Below are 18,176 nucleotides of genomic sequence, written 5' to 3'. Positions count from 1 at the left end.
GCATACGCTGTTTACGTCCAGCTGATACTCTCCAAAATGGCACTACGGGGTGACATGGAGGAGACGAATTGTTGAATAAAGTCGTTATTTTTTTTTCTTTTGCGCACCAAAAGTATTCTCGTAGCTTCGTAAAATTACGGTTGAACCCCTGATGTCACATGGATTATTTTAACGATGTCCTTGCTTCGTCTCTGGACTTGGGAACATTACAGTTGCGTTGCTGTCTATGCAGTGTCAGACAGCTCTCAGATTCCATCAAAAATATCTTAATTTGTGTTCCGAAGATGAACGAAGGTCTTACAGGTTTGAAATGACATGAGGGTGAGTAATTAATGACAGAATTTCCATTTTTGGATGAACTAACCCTTTAAGATCTAGAGATATCCATATGTCTGAGCATATTCCTATACATATTTAACAGTATATCCAACTAAAGTACGTGATCCTGCTACATGCCAATAATGTCCTACCATCTTGATGATAATAAATAAATCCATTAGTATCTACAAAAAAATTCTTAATCAGTAATTATTTTCTTGTTTTCCACAAGAGTATTAAATGAGTACATCTTAAATGTGCTTTATTTGTATAAGCATACATTTAACTAAATATAGTGAGGTCCATGCTAAAAACAAGAAGAAAACAAAATGGTTAATAAAAATAAATAAATAAAAATATGCATTACGGGTCAAAAGTCTCTTATGCTCACCAAGGCTGCATTTATTTGACCAAAAATGTCATTAAAACAGTAATACTGTGAAATATTATTACAATTTAAAATAACTTTTCTATTTTAATATATTTTTTAATGTAATTTATTAATTTGATGGCAAAGCTGAATTTTCAGCAGTCATTACTCCAGTCTTCAGTGTCACATGATCTTTCACAAATGATTCTAACATGCTGATTTGGTGCTCAAGAAACATTTCTTATTATTCATTTTATATTATTAGATATAGGTTGAAATCAGTTTTTGCTGCTTAATATTTTTATGGAAACCATGATACACTATCATTCAAAAGTAGTTTGGGGTAAGGTTTAACAAAAAAAATAAAAATACAAATAATACTTATACTTATATTCAGCAAGGACCTAGGACAGTAAAGACATTCATAATGTTACAAAAGACTTCTATTTCAAATAAATGTTGTTTTGAACTTTCTATTCAACAAAGAATCCTGAAAAATGTATCAGTTTCCACAAAAATATTAAGCAGCATAATAATAACAATTATTAATGATTGAGCACCAATGATAATTTTTAAATAACTGAGCACCAGATAAGAATATTAGAATGATTTCTGAAGGATCATGTGACACTTAAGACTGGAGTAATGGCTGACGAAAATGCATCTTTATCTTTCTGCCACAAGTCAACATGTCCATATAATCCTTAAGAGTGATGTGGGTAAATGGACTGGGGGGCATGACCCTCAGTCCATTTGCTCGACCCTCCATCATGGCTTGATTTTATGCACCAATTTCTAATCGTGTAGCTACACTGCCACATATTTTTGGTAATGCAGTGTACAAGAAATAAAGATGGATTTGGAGGATGAAAGAGTGAGATACTGTGAGTAGCCACTTTATATTCGTGTCATTTGATTGACAGGATTAGATGAACAAACACCTCCCAAACTTACGTTCAGAACTTCATTTATTATACAATGCAAATACACAAAATGAACACAAATGAGTGGGGTTTCTTTTGGGGGGGGGGTTACCTTATCTATTAAAAAATTAATTTCAGCTAAATTAAACAGGATATTAAAAAAGTAATGCATAATCATTATATCAGTACGTGGTTTGAATGTGAATCAGAATATTATCAGAATTAAATATTCACCACTAATGGCTAGGAGGAGGTAGATTAACAATATAATGCATTTTACTCACGTAGTTGAACTTGCCACAGTTTTTGAACATGAGCAGGACATCAGTCACAAACTCTTGCGGGGAACGATAGTGTGTGTTGCTGGTTCTGCTGAGCCTGTTCCGAATGACAGACAAATCCATGGGTTTCTTGATGATCTGATAATAATGACGGGCCTATAAATAGATAGAGATAAAAAATGAGCAGATAGAAAGATAGTTAAAAGTATCATCTACAAATATAAAATCACAAGATATTAGTTTTAAAATTACCAGAGGGCTGACAGGCTCATGGAACGGAGCACTGAGAATGTTGCTGAGGATCAGCAGCGTCAGCTTCTCACATTTCTGTGATCAAACAGACAAGCAATCCATCAACAGAGATATTTCACTTTTGTTAGACAGACTGTAAATCTCTTGAGGGAGGAACTTTTTTTGGATTTAGACTCCCAGACCTCTTGAGGTCACAGGATTAGTCAGAGCTAGGCCAGATGAGACTCGGCATCCCCTTCACTTACCCTCTGGTCACATGCCGACAGCCCATATGCCAGCAAAGCTGTGGACATCTGGTCATTCTCACAGTCATATTCCACCTCTGGCTGCTCCACATCCCTGCACAGGGTGCAAATCCAGTCGCCTCTGTGAAAGCCCGAGATGATAAAGGTTAGTTTCAGCAGTGAATAAAGACACAGGTGGATATGTGAAGTAGAAGGGAGAATGGCTTACATGGGGAAATTATGGAGAGGAGGGACATGGCATGACAGGTGAAAGACCTTGGGGCAACGGTCACAGCAGAGAAGGTCTCCTCCAATGAGACAGACCGCACAGAAGTCCTCATTCTCTATCTCAGGGCTTTCCTCTGCAGGCTGATGTTCAGCTGCAGGTTCTGATACAGTCTCAGAGCCAGCGGCAGGTGGAAGAACCCATTCAGACTCCGGTTCAAGATTCAGAGTCACTTCGGCTGTGGAATCTGGATCTGATTCAAATTCTTGTTCAGAAGCTGAGAGCACCGATTCAGAAGGCTGCTCCGAAATCACATCCGATTCAAATTCAACCTGCAGTTCAGACTGAGAGCTCGGATCTGATTCCTGCAGGAGCTCCGATTCCACGTCTGCATCCGAGCCCGGTTCAGCCTCTCTTATGGATTCAGTTTGGAAATCAGAACCTGTCACTGATCTGAGTTCAGATGGGGAGTGTATTTCTTCAGTGTCAGATTGTAAGATGGGATCTGAATCATTGGAGATGGCTAGTACCCCGGACTCTTGGTTTATGTTGCAAAATTCTTGCACAGGAGGCTGAGAAACCTCAAGGGAGCCAGATGGCTCACTGCTATGCCGATGTTCTGGTGATAGCTGCTCTGTGGCCGACACGCTGTCCTCTGTCTGAACTGACTCCTTATCCAAAGTTCCCTTGAAGGACATTAATATTGTTATTATTAACTGAGATGATACAAAACCTAGAAAAACATTTCAACAACTTTAAAATGATACCTGAGAAGTGACCTTTCTCTCTAGCACTCTGAATACAGTTTCTTCAGGTTTGAGTCCAGGCTCAGTTTGAGAAGTAAGGTCTGTGCCCTGATGGTTCTGTGGTGGATGTCGTGAAACTAGGATCTTGAGTCGCTCAAGACACACAACTGGAACCTTCGAACCATCGGGGGCTTCTTTGTCACTGTAGAAAACAAACAAACAAACAAAAAAAACATTTCTACCTTTCAACCTTCGAGGCACATTTCCAATGTTACTTGTAGGGCTGCACAATTCATATAAATAAAATCTACATTGTGTATGGCTTTGTGTTCTTTTACACAGCAGTTTCTCAGAGCTGCTCAGTTCACAGTAAATGCTGTTGCACATGAGTTTGGGTCGCTTATATCTTCCCATACTTAATTAGAACCATTTATAAACTGGCTGTTGTCAACGAAGGATACTGCTCTCTGCAGTTTTCCACCAAAAAAAAAATGCTCAAATGGTTTAACGTTTGAAAAAGATATTAATAGATATTGAGTTTTAAAATTAAGATTTTAAGCCATAAATATTAGTATGGACATTTTTACAAAGTTCTATTTTTCTTTTTTATTATTATATTTTTCTTAATACTTTTATTTTAAAGTGAAATATTACAATAGTGATATTTCTTATATAATAGCAATAATAAAAACAATAAAATATTAATAATGAATATTATTATCATCATTTATAGTCATATTGATATTTAAATCACAAAATTTTTGCCCAAATTGTGCAGCCCTACAAACAAGTGCAGTAAACCTGTAGCTTTTTCTTGTTTCATTTTTAAATTCTACCTGGTGTCTGGATCCTCTCGATACAATCGGTTCTTCTTTCTGGTTTTCGGTTTTCTGTTTTCATAGGCATATGCATATACGTTATCTGAAACCAGGAAAAATGTCATTTAGATGGATTAATCCACTACGAAATGTGTAATTCCTCATTACGTGCATTTCAATTGCAAGTTGAACAAGAAAGAAGCTTATTTGGAAATCATAATTGGCCTCTTAACCTGGTTCAGACTTGTAGGTGGGCAGAGAGGATGCAGTGTGACTGCTTATATGTCCTGGCATCATCTCAGAAGCATCGGGTCGTGCACAGACCTGCTAAGATTAAAGTTAAAATTAACAGTAAAATCAAAGTTATGAAACGCTGCCACTTTGATGACAGGTAATGGATGCAGTGATGTCACAACATCAGCATGCAGACTAAATCAGCAAATATGAATGTGAGCCAACAGTGAACTTGTTAAACCGAATACAATCAGTTATGTGGGCTGCTGCATCTAATTTGTTCTCTAACAAAAGGGGTTAAAGGAACTGTTTCCAAGACAACAGTTATCTCTTTTGATGTACATCATCTGGTTTATCCCTTAAAAGGCAAGCAATAGAGCTGTGTGCACTGAAACAAATGTGTTTTGGACTGTATAACAGACATGTTTGAAATGGACATTAAAAGGAATTTTCAAGAGCATTTCATCAAAGTCAATTATTATTAATATTATATTAATACTATATTATAGTGAATCATTCATACCAATGTACTATTCTTATCTTCTTAGAAATATATTTTCAAAAAAGTTTGTGGGGTTTAACATTAAGTTTAACATTACGACTACACCTAAAGGCTATTTCAAAATCCCTACACTGAAATAAAAACTTTGGTGTTGAAACAATTTTCACTCTTGATAGTACATTTCACAATTAATTACAAAGAAATAGTAAATAACTCATTGAATTAAATGTGAAATTTTATAGTAGAAAGACTGAAATAATATTTTCTTGTAAAACATTCTAATAACATTTGTTTTATGTACAACTTTGAAAAATCCTTTTTTAATTTTTTTTCAGTGTAGAAACAATGCTGAGCTCTGGGACAAAACTCACTAATATAGTGGCTCTCAACCGTTTTGACTCCAAGGCCTCACACTGTCCACAACAATATAAACAATATAAAGTATTTATTTATTTATGGAAATTGGAAGTGTACACTGATTAAAATTGCTTATTTTAAAGCTTGTTTTTCCTTATTATAAACCCCTGGTTATAAACCACTGCACTAATGGCGCATCGGCTCGGCTCGGCACGGCACGGTTTGCGTTTCCACTGCAGTTTAGTACCGCTTTAGAGTGGGTGGGATTATAGAAAGTGACATCATAGTTCCACCACTCTATGGTTGCGTCGCCTCTACTGCCGCGACTCCTGAAAAACTTTTTCATTCCACGTCGTCCCACCAAGCTCTCCCTGAATCCGCCCCTCGGCTATCAACAAGAAGAACGTCTGTACTTCCTCAACAGACCACGAAACAGCCATTATTTTGTTGTTTAAAAAAGGTGTGCTCGTTCGAAACTGTTGCGTTCGTTCAAAAATAGTTGCGTTCGATCCTCGCTGGCTGTGATGATATGGGGTGCTTCTCAAACGGAAGGCTGCATCCTACCGAGGCTGCCGCTGCGTCCTTCCTAGTTCAGTCCTTCAGAGTCTTGTAGGCTAGAGTCCTCCTTGGCATTAAACGCTAGAATGAGACAGTCTAGTAAGTGCGCATGGCTACGTCACATATGTTCCCGCCCTCACCGTCACGGCACAAAAACAGTAATAAAACTTTGTTTTGGAAAAATTCTTTGTATTACAAATCTTTATATTATTTTGCTTTCTATTAATGCAATACAATGAATCACAGTCGTCTAGTCTCCCCGTGGCTTAAATTATTGGCAGTTTAGCGTTTGGTAAGTAATTTACACCAAAACAAAAGATAATCTATCCTTTCATGTCCGAAAACATTATTTTTGTCTTACATTGCATAATAAATTCAGACAAGCTCAGTACTGCCTCGTTTTTCGTATTTTCATGAAATGGAATGTGTACAAAGGATTGTGGGTGATTGAAGGTCGCGGAGGATACATCCCATGCATCCTTCCGCGTCGCCCCATCAAGCTCTCGCTGGATCCGCTCCTCTGCTATCAACAAGAAGAACGTCTGTACTTCCTCAACAGACCACGAAACAGCCATTATTTTGTTGTTTAAAAAAGGTGTGCTCGTTCGAAACTGTTGCGTTCGTTCAAAAATAGTTGCGTTCGATCCTCGCTGGCTGTGATGATATGGGGTGCTTCTCAAACGGAAGGCTGCATCCTACCGAGGCTGCCGCTGCGTCCTTCCTAGTTCAGTCCTTCAGAGTCTTGTAGGCTAGAGTCCTCCTCGGCATTAAACACTAGAATGAGACAGTCTAGTAAGTGAGCGTGGCTACGTCACACCCGCCCTCACCGTCACGGCACAAAAACGCTAATAAAACTTTGTTTTGGAAAAATACTTTGTATTACAAATCTTTATATTATTTTGCTTTCTATTAATGCAATACAATGAATCACAGTCGTCTAGTCTCCCCGTGGCTTAAATTATTGGCAGTTTAGCGTTTGGTAAGTAATTTACACCAAAACAAAAGATAATCTATCCTTTCATGTCCGAAAACATTATTTTTGTCTTACATTGCATAATAAATTCAGACAAGCTCAGTACTGCCTCGTTTTTCGTATTTTCATGAAATGGAATGTGTACAAAGGATTGTGGGTGATTGAAGGTCGCGGAGGATACATCCCATGCATCCTTCAAATTCAGCTGAATGAAGGACGCGAAACGAAGGCTGCCTTCCAAGGATCCTTCCGATTGAGATGGCCTTCAGCGACGTTTGATGACGTGGCAGCCAAGATATGCAGCCTTCGTAGGATGCAGCCTTCCGTTTGAGAAGCACCCTTAATCTAGCGGGACTAGTGTCTGAAGTCTCGCAAGTTCAATGATGCAGGTAGTGACGATTTTCTCCGGCAAATCAGTGATCAGCAGGGTTTATACATCACATTTTGGTAACGGTATGGCTCACTTGAAACCTCAGCCGAGGTGGTACTGAAAAAAGTACCAGGTACCAGGTACTGTACACAGTGGAAACCCCCCCCAAAAGCGAGCAGTGCCGTACCATGCAGTGGAAAAGCGCCATAATACAAGTCTCCATGTCTACACTCTTAAAAATAAAAGTTCTTATTTTGTCATTGATGGTTCCATGAAGAATCTTAACATCCATGGAATCTTTCCATTCCACAAAAGGTTCTTTATAGTTCTTTAGAATTTTTAAATGTTTTTTTACACTAAGAAAACATGGTTCTTTTAAGAACTGTTCACTGAGAGGTTCTTTGGGGAACCAAAAATTATTCTTCTATGGCATCGCTGTGAAAAGAGGGTATGTTTGTCTCGCCACATATATAAAAAGTTTACCTGCTGCGTTGTGCATCCCTGGTCCCCAGCCACTGTTGCCAGGCTATGAGCAGCCCTGTTCGGCCTGGCTTTACACAGACTTTTACGAGGTCCTCTGGGCCCTTTTGAGTTGCTCTGAGACCTGGTAGCCCTCTTCGAACCGGAACGGCTCTGGCCGTCACCTCCTCGGCCTTGAGCCAGCGTGAACATCTCTAGCGCTGAGGATCTCTACGGAAGAGAGCCAAACTCTCATTAGCGCAGCACTAGGCTAAAAGTGATCTCGACAGCATATGCTGCACATTTACAACCATAGCAACAGTGGCATCAGAGGACATGAAGGTGAGGAACAACAACCTTGAGTGTGACAATGCACAGTACCCACACTAGTTTGGAGTAAAAGAAAGAACAATCACATCTTTCAAATACAGAGAGAAAAGTGCCGCAACTCAGAACGCTACAAAATAATTCTCCTGATAATATATGACTTAGTTACAGCACCAATTATCGTATGTAAATTCCACATCTGGGGCATGGAAGGCTTCTTTGAATAAGCAGCATTAACACATCAGAGATTAGACTTTCTCTCCTCCACGGCCCTCTTTGTCTCTTGTCATCATTTCACTAATGCGAGAAGTTCTAGAAAAGCCCAAGCGACTGCATCCTTCACTAACACGACAAATGTCAGAGTTGGAGGCAGCAGCCCGTATGCTCGATGTAGCCCCTCCTCCACCTGTCTTTTAGCACTCTTTTGGATTTTTTCTCCCTCTCCTTTCTCTTATAATTACCTCAGGATTAAAAACACTCACCTGATAGAAGCCCAGGAGGAGAGGGTGTGATGAATGAATCGAGCTGTGGAGAGTGTGTCTTGCAAGCATGTGTGGGTGCAGAGAGAAGGTAGGAGGTCTCAGAGACTTTAAAGGTAATCGTGTGGGCTCTACAGCGAGATGAAGAAAAATGCAACAGCCGGCTCCTTCAATTCCCTTAGCTTCTCATTAATGCCAGGTTAAGTAAATATGTGGTTGCACCCAAGCGCTTTGCCCCCTCCCTTTAATCATGTCACAGTTATGGGCTGAGGATGATACATAAAAAAATAAATATTACACAAATTTGCCCCTGGAGTGCCAAATCTTACAGGGAAACTGATTTTGATTGGTGTTTGTCCTAGGAAAATTTATCAAAATACTGACATCAAGAGATCTAATAATAACTTCTATTGCCTGATTTGGTTCTCATCCAATAAAGCTTGAGGAGTGGTTGCTGAGCAGAGCGAGTTTGTCTGTCTGTCTGTGTGTGTGTGTGTGTGTGTGTGTGTGGTCTTGATTGTTTCTGTGCTCACACCACAGTTGTCCTCACTTATGTCTCACCATCTGCTTGCAGATGTGTTGTCAGCGGCTGTCAAGATGAAAACACATTACAGCCGCATAAATAGAGATGATGCTGCCAGGAATGATTCGATTTCCTCTTTCTAAATTAATATTGAATTTATGGAGCTTGTTGCGATGTTGAGTTCACTGTCACCAACTCCAAATACACTTAAAGCACAAGCACAACATGAGCAAAGTGCCATGTTAAAAAAATTTAAATAAATAAGAAACTACAGTAAATGGGTGACATGAAATGTGACAGTGACAGCAGTGTGACATCATGTCAGAAATGCTGTACTTAATCTAAAACAATTTTTCTTTAATCATTAATTATTTTCTATAAAATAGTTTATAATAATAATCACACACACATATTATGAATACTATTATTATTATTATTTAATATACAGTATGCAGTACTTTGAACACAGTAGTTAAATTATAATATAATATACATATAATATATAATAAATAATATTAAATTATTTATTTTCATTACTGATTAAATCAAATGACTTACCCGTCATTTTTATGACTTCATACAGCATAAAAACATATGCCTCATATAACCTTATTGTGAGTACAAAATATTTGTACTATATTTTTTGCTTACAATTACTACTGGATAAAATATTTTAGCTTGGCCTAAGTATGAAAATGTTCATAATATTCATAAAATGTACAAAACTTACCCATGGATTTTATTAATTTACATGGCTTTCCCAGGTCTTTGAAAAAAGAAAACTGAAAAACAGTTTCTGAGGGGTGAATTAGAATAATAAATAGCTATTGGGTTTAATTGTTTTAGCTTATTTTAATGGCTGTTTTTTTTCTTTTTCTTAATTTAATTCATTTTAAGTCATCTTGAGTCCCCCTTAAAAGTTTACTGAAGCCCCCTAGTGGGTCCCGGCCTCCTGGTTGTGAGCCACTGTCATACAGAGACTACATGGAATATCTGTACTTCATAAACTCATTTGCTGCACCACAGGACAACTGAGTTCTACAAATGTTACTAGATGATTAATAATAGTCATGATTAATAATAGTAAAAAAAAAAAGCTGTACCTGTAGCTTTGCTGAAAATGTATACTTTACATTCATTTAGTCATGTAAGTTTTAACCTAAATTCTTGACACTGAAAAACAAATGATCATCTACCAAAATCAAAATCAGTATACTGTAAGGACCCCACACTTTAGTTCTCTTCAATGCTTCAGCACATTTGCAGTGCTGCTCAATGGCCTTTTCATCTGCTTGTGGTGTAGACCAGTTAACAGCATGGTTAACATGCAACCTTTGCAAGCACTAAAGAGCGCCAGGCCTGAGGATTGTGGTCAGTATTGAACACACTGAGAGCAAAGGTATTGTTCTGCAAAAGACAGATAAACACAGACACATTAATTAAACTCACCCTGTCATCATCGATGCGAGCAACGATTGGCTGCAATTCAATCATGGGCTGGTTGCTAGTTTCTGTGGTTGTCTGCACTTGAGCCTGATTGTGGACCAGCGGCAGCTCACTGTCTGGTGATGCTTCTTGCCCTGTGGTTGCTTCGGGTGCAGATGTTTGCCCTCTTTCACAAGGAGGCTGGCCTGGTGCAGATTTTCTCCCGTCCATGGCAGCCTGGTTGGAATTAGCAGGGAGCGGGTGGTTGTTGGATCCGACAGGCTGCCTAGGTGAAGCTGAGCTGGCTCCATGCTGGACAAGGTCAGATCCAGGGTAAGATGTGGACGGCTGTATAGGCTGAGCTCCTGGTGGATGCACCGGGACAGATGCATCAGCCTCCCAGCAGCTGTGAAGGGACGGCAGGGAGCTCCGCCTGGTGGCCTGAGGACATTGAGCAGGGAATTTATCCAAAGGGACGGATTGAGTAGGTCTGCAGTGAAGGCAGCAGAGCTGGGGCTGGCAGAAGGTCTGGCAGGCGCAGCCAGCTTCACGCACCGCATGGCACAGAGGAGGTATTGCTATGCATGGGACAGGCTGGGGTCGCAGGATACTGGGATGACCCACAACCTCTGAGTATGAACGACTTCCACCTTCAACAACCAGCTGACCTAAAGCAAGGAGGAATCATTACAGTGCTTGCGCGGCCACAGATATTCCTCAAACATTTAATTTTTCTTCTTGTTCACCAGTGTTAATCTTGTACTAGTGGTTATTTTTTTGTATTTATAAATATTTTTTATAATTATAATGATTTTAATTAAAACTTACTGCTAACAAAGATATGATACATGTTTTTCAGATACATCTTAGGAATTGACTAATTATTATGACGTGACTAAATTTGAAGAATATTTTCATTAAAAGACAAAGCTATAACTAAAACAAAAAAGTGTGGTATTTTTAAAGAAATTGAAAGATTAAGTTGTAAGCTCATTTAAAAATGTCCATTCCAAATGAACAGAAGTGATAATGCCATCATATTTGTATACTGCATTGTGATTGGCCTACTTTTATAGTCACCTTTACACTGCCGCCAAATTTCCTTTACACAGAACCAACGTCTAAAACCTAAGCTCACCTACAACTTTAAAACCAGTTTTTGAGGGCTTGACATTTCCTTCAGAATGTGCAAATCTAGTTTAACATTGTCCTTGTATGATAAACTATAAACTGTAAGAAAGTACAAATGTGAATGGCTTTAAAAAATAACCATCTAATGCCATTGTCCAATAGCTCAGCTTACCTAAAGTGGACATCTGCTTGGTCCAGAAGCTGGCATCCCAGTTAAACTTGATTTTCAACGAGGTCCAAGCCTCTGAGAGCATCAGTGGCTCCAGTAATTGCTGCATCTGAAGAGCAATCTGACAAATGAATAATAGATCAAACCTCATGATTACAGAACTCTGAGTTATAAATATTGCATGCAGTTCTGGCATTGAAACTGAAATTCTTACAGCACTGTTTCTCTATTTTTATGTTTGTGAGAAAACGATTAAGGCTATTTCTAAGAGATCTAAATGCAGCCACAAAAAAGAGGTGAGGCTGCTTTAAACTAATAGTGCCGACATCTTTTTGAGACCCGCCAGAAACTTAGCAGGCAGCTGCCAGGAATCTTAACATCTAAAGCCCACTTGGACGTTGAGAAAATCCTACCAGCTCTTTGCTGAATAGCAGTGGATTGCATCTGTGGTGGGCTGTAGCCCAGGTAATGAAGTTCTGCACGCGCTCCAGCTGGCTGCACAGCTCTATGGCCCCCTGCAGCTGGTCCTCCAGACGTTGCTTGAAATCACTGGAGATACTCTGCAACCGGAAGACAACGACAAAAACGTGGATCTCCTCACCACTTTTCCTAAGATCCCCATCTGCTTGGATATGTCGCTACTTGGCAGAATCTGCCTATTTTGCATGATTCGCTCAGAAGACGTTCTGTTCCGCACGCTCCATCACCAGTACATCCACGGTCAGATGGATGTTTGGAGATGAATACGTTTGGAGCGGCACAGAAAGACGGAGAGGAGAGAAACGAGGGAAAAAGTAATTACCTCCAGTTGTTCTATTAATAGGTTGGCCCGTTTGTTAAGCTCGTTCATCATAATCATCTTAGCCATTTTTATCTGGTTCTCTGCCTTCCTCTGCGTGATCTTTATACCATGGAGCCTGGAAAGAAACGGAAAGAAAAACGAACAAGGAGATGGTTGAGGATAGAAGGATAAACAAACCGATATGACCAGTACATCTGGATGCTTGAACATCTGCTGAAATCATTCAGAGGAAGTAACGGATCTTGTCAACGTCATTATGTTTCATATAAACTATGCTTGTTGTCTTAATAATCCCAGCTGTTCACATTTTAGATGAGTAATGGACACTTTGTTTAACTAGCATTAACGCTAGCATTAGCAGCATCATGGAGGTGGAATGGGTGTGATATCGTCTCACCTGCCCTGGATCTGTTTAGCGGTGCTCTCCACAGCGGATCTCTTCTCCTCCACTCGGGCCATGAGGTTCTGCAGGAGCCAGCGCTGGTCTTGCAGAGCTTTCCCAACATGCACCAGTCTAAAGATAAGCAACCAACAGCCAGTGAAACACCTTTGACTTTTAATGTTTACACACAACATGCTCGAGAGCATATTTGTTGATACGTGAGAAAGTGGCCACCTGTTCTGTCTGCATCTTTGTGCATGTGTTTAGGAAAGTGTATGAGAGAGAGAGTGTTTGCATGTGTACAAGAGCACTGTGAATGTGGCCATGCAAGTCAGTGGGTATGTGTCCTCTAAGCATACCGATGGTCTTTGTGGGCGGACAGGTGACAGATGCTACAGGCCATGAGGTCGCACGTTTCACACAGGAGTTCCAGAGGCTCCTGTTTGTGGAGAGAACACATGACAACTGCATGCCCGCAGCAACCGGCTCCTGAGACACGCAACACAACAGAAGAGAGGAAATTAGGCCCAATTAGCTGATTCCCATTAAGAACACATTATCTGTAATCAAGAATCACATATTTAAAAGAAATGTTACAAACGTACAATGGAAAAATACAATGTTAATATGAGCATGAGGAATCTCTCAGAGTTCTGCAGGTTTAATGAGGTTTTAAGTATGTTCAAATCATTTTCACCAATATAGAGCAAAAGACCTCGCTGGCCTCTGTGAGTCACTCTCTATGCTAGCTTCATTTATTTTTAGTGGAGAAACAAAGCACATCAAAATGCTTATAAATATTTCTGGACATATAAATGCATAATTTTTCCACCAAAAGAAAAACAGACAAAAATAGAACACAGAAGAGCTTTGATCAATCAGTTAATGTCTCATTAAAAGCCCTGCCAATATGAGGAATGTAACTCTACATTTGCTTTTGAAGAGCCAAATAAAGTATTGCTTTCAAGTGTGCCTTCAGAATGGCCCACATTTCACACACACCTAGCACTGGACATTTAAAAACTACCACATCAGAATGCTAAGTTTACATGATCATGCAAACAACAGACAGGTTTGAACTATTTTATTACATTCTAAATGATTATAGTTACTATAATTATTTTGTTGCTTTTCAAGAGCCAAATAAAGTAACACATACTGCTTTTCATGTGTGAATGAATGCACCACAATTTCTGGTATACACCTAGCATTGGACATTCAAAAAAATATCAGATCAGAATGCTAAGTTTCTTGATTGTATAAACTACCTACAGACAGGTTTTTACAATTTTATTTTATTTTACTTACAATAATTATAATAATTTTGTTGCTTTTGAAAATCTAAAAAATAAAGTAAAAGACCTACCTACACAGACAGTTTATAACTATTTTATGATTTTATTTAAATTATAATACATTTGTTTTTTTCAATAAGATCAAAGTTAAATTATACATTCATATTTTATTTTTATTAAAAACTAAATACATTTATATTAAATACAATTTTATTTTAAATCTAACCCTATTTGTTTCTGTTTTAGATATACAAATAAACCCCAAAAGAAATTACCAGAGATGCCTGGCTAGGTTTTGAAGTGTTCACCTAAAATGAGTTTCTTTGAATAAAGACATCCACATTAACCTGGGCTGAGGCAAACGGCGTCAACAAATAAATCAAATATTCTCATTTCCGTTCCACTGTAGCAAAAATCCAAATATCTAAATATAAAACATTATTACTTTAACAGTCCCTTTGCATATATAATTCTGTGACCAGGGAGAGTTAGTCAGGCAGAATGCAGAACTCCATTAGAAATGAAGGACCTCATCCGGCAGCACCTGTCACACTGGATATACAGTCTGTCCATCAGAAGCGCAGGTCGGCTGATGCTGTGACAGTGTGGGGTAGACAGAGACACACTGACACATTGCACAGGGAGAGATGTTAAAGTACGAGACCACAGGCTCCAACACCGAAGAGCTCCCACTGCCTCAGTGCATACTGGTGACCGACCACATCCTGCTTCACACCCGCACTTCTGTTTCTCTCACACTCTACCACTCTTTCTCGCTCTCTTATCTTTCTTTTTCTTTTCTTTTCATTCTTTCTATCACTCCATCTCTCATTTGCTGTGAGGACTTGTGGTGTCGTTATCATACATTAAGTGGATTTCAGAGCATCTTGAGAGAAAGCTCAGGAGTTTTGATAAAAGAAAGCAAGCGTTGGACACACTGGCCAAAATTGTGCTGCGTTTGCTGAGAGAGAATCAGTTTTAGAAACTGGGTCACATAAAAAATACAACACTACAATACATCACAGGATAATTATTCACACTTATTATAAAATGCATTATTCATTGAGTTAAAGAAGAGGGGTTAGAAAAAAATGGTGCGGAGCTGATAATGTCCAGTGGCTAAGAGCAGAAATGTGCACGCAAACAGCCAACCTGAGCTAATTAGAAATTGGTAAAAGAAAGATTTTAGTCTTGCCTATTTCAGATGATGATGGAAGGTCTCGCGGCTGGTGCTGCAGGTCAAATGGTTGAATGAAGCTTCTCTCATGCTGATGCAGGTCTGTGCACTGGAAACACAGCCACTTGTTGCAGAAGGTGCACAAGCTCTGTGCCATCCTGGGCTCTGAACACTCAGAACAGCACTGTAGATACATTTAAAATGATTCTGATTCTTTTGCATTCCAGTAGAACGGGGTTTGTTGACACACCACATCTGTCAGCCACAAATGAGTGGGCATCTTATATGCTTACACCCGCAACAACTAGTCTAGCAGGCATAAACTGCACTTCCAACATATCAAAAGAAGATATTTTGAAAGCCATCTAAGTGTTTTTTGTTCATACAGTTAAAAGTAAATGTTGTTTCGACCCCGTTGACTTTCAAAATATCTTCTTTTGTGCTCTATGGATTAACCAGAAAGTCTTACAGGTTTGGATTTTTGGGTGAACTATCACTTTAAACTACTCTGGGACTTCATATTCATAAGCCAAGCATTGTTGTCATGAAAAACAATATAAAGTCTTCATTCTGAACCCTGCACTTGCTGTGCTTTAATAACTCATTAGAAAGCAAAGCTGCCTGTTCAAAGAATGCCAAAAATATTCACATTTGCATTTCGCATTAGTATTCCCAAAAAGCATAACTAGCGAAACAATAACACATCATGCGTCATCTCTGTGTCACAAGAAGCTGCAGTTTGCAGATTACCTCAGTGTCAACTCAAAGACAATTAAAATCTTGCAGAATCGAGCTCGCAAAATCTTCCTAAAAATTGAGTGCAGGACCGTCTTACCTTCTCCATGGCGAAGACGGGATCTGGATTCCTCTGCGTGTGAGAACGATTGCGATATCCAGTCGAGCAGCTCTCGCAGCAGTGAGGCAAGGACACGGCAAGCCTCTGACACAGCTAGAGCTCCACACCACACTGTGACAGCTGTACCTGCGGCAGGAAGTACTGCACACTGCACACTTTAACCCCAGTGGAGTAGACTCCTGAGCGCTCCTCCTCGTGTGCCCTCAGCCTTGGCCAGTGCGTAGCTCTCCTCATTGGCTTCCTTCAGCTGCTTAGATCCCAAATCCTTCCCTCTGACAGCCACCATGATCTTTCTTCTTAAATAAGCCTGTTCATAATAATTGGGAATTAGGGAGGGCTGATAATTATTTTTTTTTCTGGGACAAAATATCCCCGGCAGCCCTTGTTGCCAAAAATGGAAGGGGAGAGGTGCCAGATGACCTACAATATTTAAGAGAATTGCACGGAGGAGTGCACGAAAAGGGTGTGAGATGGATCGGTGATGAGGGAACACGTTGGTGCCCTCCTTCCTCACTTCCTTAGATCAGCACTAGTAAGGGACAGGTCCCTCCGGACCGGGCCTGCTCCCACGTAACACGCTGAAACCGGGTCAGCCTTCTCCAGGAGCAGATGGGAATTGAGATGTGCTCTCACAATGCCCTGCAAAGTGTGAAATCAATTATGATCATATAACACTTCCACTTCTTGAAAGAATTTTGAGGCATGACTTCCTCAAAAATCTTTCACAGGTAGGAGATGTTCAACAACCAATGCATAAAGGGGGAAAAGGCAGGTGGGCGGGCAAATGGGATTGGCGGAAACTAATGAAACCATACGTAACCCGAACTGACATCGGTGTCGTGCAGATCCCCTCTAAGGAACCCCCTCTACCACCGTGAGTCTGCCTGACAACAACCCCTGCAGCCTGACCTACAAATCTGACAACTCTCTCTTCCTCTAGAGCTGCTCATGGGAGCTTAAAACCATCCGATTCCCCATTGTGTACCCACAGACCCACTTTAAAACACAATTAGTCTACCCAGCCAGTCATTCTCTTGTTCTTTGGGCAGACAGGCGTGCCTGCGTCTCACCGTCTTGCCTTCCATGCCACTCCATTTGGCTTTTAAAACAAAAAGCTCTCTCTCTCTCTCTCTCTCTCTCTCTTTCTTTCTACTACCAGAGGTGACTCCTTTTCTCTAGTAAGTGAATTCAGCACGAGTATCTTTCTGCCTGAGCAAGCAAGCACAGCCATCTCTAGAGAAAGTACATTAATAGAAACTTGAGAGGAGGTTCCTCCCCTGGAAGAACACCTTAGTAACATCCATTAACATCATTGGTTATGAGATCATGACAGGGGAATGGCAGATTTGCCCATAGCAGATGGTAATGTCTCAGTACAGATTATTCAATTCATTATGTCTTCACTCATTACAAGTGAATGTTTATAATAGCCAATTGTCGGTTTGAAGATGGAAGTTTTAACATGCACAGATAAACAGGCCTGAAAGAAATAATTATACCAAAATGGTAATCAGTCATGTCCTTTACATAAGTGATACAAACATAATCTAATGTTTAAATTACCATTGGGTCTCTGAGATTATTATTTCCTTTTCATGTGTACATATGCAGCCATTTGTCTAGTGAGACAGAACATTTAATTGTAGTGTATTGCAATTATGTGATGTCCCATTAAACAAGTTACAAATAACCAAACAATTGTCAGTCACATGATTTAGTGTGAAAATTTTGGGGAAAAAACACGCCAATGTCTTCAAGCACACACATGAGAGGTTTCTTCATAAAGAGAGCTATTTAAAAAAAGTGTAATAAAAGGTGTCATAAAAAAGTGAACATGTATTGGGGAAAAAATGAGTCAGTATCATTCTAACAAGTGAAAAGGAAGTGGAAACACATAAAATAAAAATAAAATAAATCATTTTGAGATCAAATGTAATGAGTTTTTTAATATATATGTAAGGTGGACTCCAGGCACATTTTCGGTAGGACAAAAAAAAGA

General features: G+C 39.5%; 1 protein-coding gene across 3 annotated transcripts in view; it reads right to left on the bottom strand.

The window, feature by feature from the left end:
• LOC107700605 (tripartite motif-containing protein 66-like) overlaps window positions 1–18,176 on the bottom strand; it is a 25,775-nt gene that overhangs the window by 554 nt on the left and 7,045 nt on the right. The window contains exons 2-17 of one of the 3 annotated variants that reach the window (XM_016502327.1): window positions 16,157–16,484; window positions 15,340–15,505; window positions 13,209–13,338; window positions 12,865–12,981; window positions 12,468–12,582; window positions 12,079–12,225; window positions 11,669–11,786; window positions 10,390–11,033; window positions 7,636–7,842; window positions 4,392–4,485; window positions 4,177–4,261; window positions 3,362–3,542; window positions 2,598–3,280; window positions 2,390–2,510; window positions 2,145–2,219; window positions 1,896–2,048 (exon numbers count right to left, since the gene is read on the bottom strand). In XM_016502327.1, coding sequence (XP_016357813.1) covers window positions 1,896–2,048; window positions 2,145–2,219; window positions 2,390–2,510; window positions 2,598–3,280; window positions 3,362–3,542; window positions 4,177–4,261; window positions 4,392–4,485; window positions 7,636–7,842; window positions 10,390–11,033; window positions 11,669–11,786; window positions 12,079–12,225; window positions 12,468–12,582; window positions 12,865–12,981; window positions 13,209–13,338; window positions 15,340–15,505; window positions 16,157–16,165 — 3,045 coding nt within the window. In that variant the 5' untranslated portion in view covers window positions 16,166–16,484. Of the gene's footprint in view, window positions 1–1,895; window positions 2,049–2,144; window positions 2,220–2,389; window positions 2,511–2,597; window positions 3,281–3,361; window positions 3,543–4,176; window positions 4,262–4,391; window positions 4,486–7,635; window positions 7,843–10,389; window positions 11,034–11,668; window positions 11,787–12,078; window positions 12,226–12,467; window positions 12,583–12,864; window positions 12,982–13,208; window positions 13,339–15,339; window positions 15,506–16,156; window positions 17,250–18,176 lie in introns of those variants that run through there. The other 2 variants (XM_016502329.1, XM_016502328.1) reach the window with 2 other exon arrangements.

This window comes from Sinocyclocheilus anshuiensis, unplaced genomic scaffold, assembly GCF_001515605.1.
Source record: "Sinocyclocheilus anshuiensis isolate Anshui unplaced genomic scaffold, SAMN03320099.WGS_v1.1 scaffold1099, whole genome shotgun sequence".
Classification (NCBI taxonomy): Eukaryota; Metazoa; Chordata; class Actinopteri; order Cypriniformes; family Cyprinidae; genus Sinocyclocheilus; species Sinocyclocheilus anshuiensis.
Note: the sequence above shows the minus strand (reverse complement) of the source record. Positions and strands in the feature narration are given on the sequence as shown.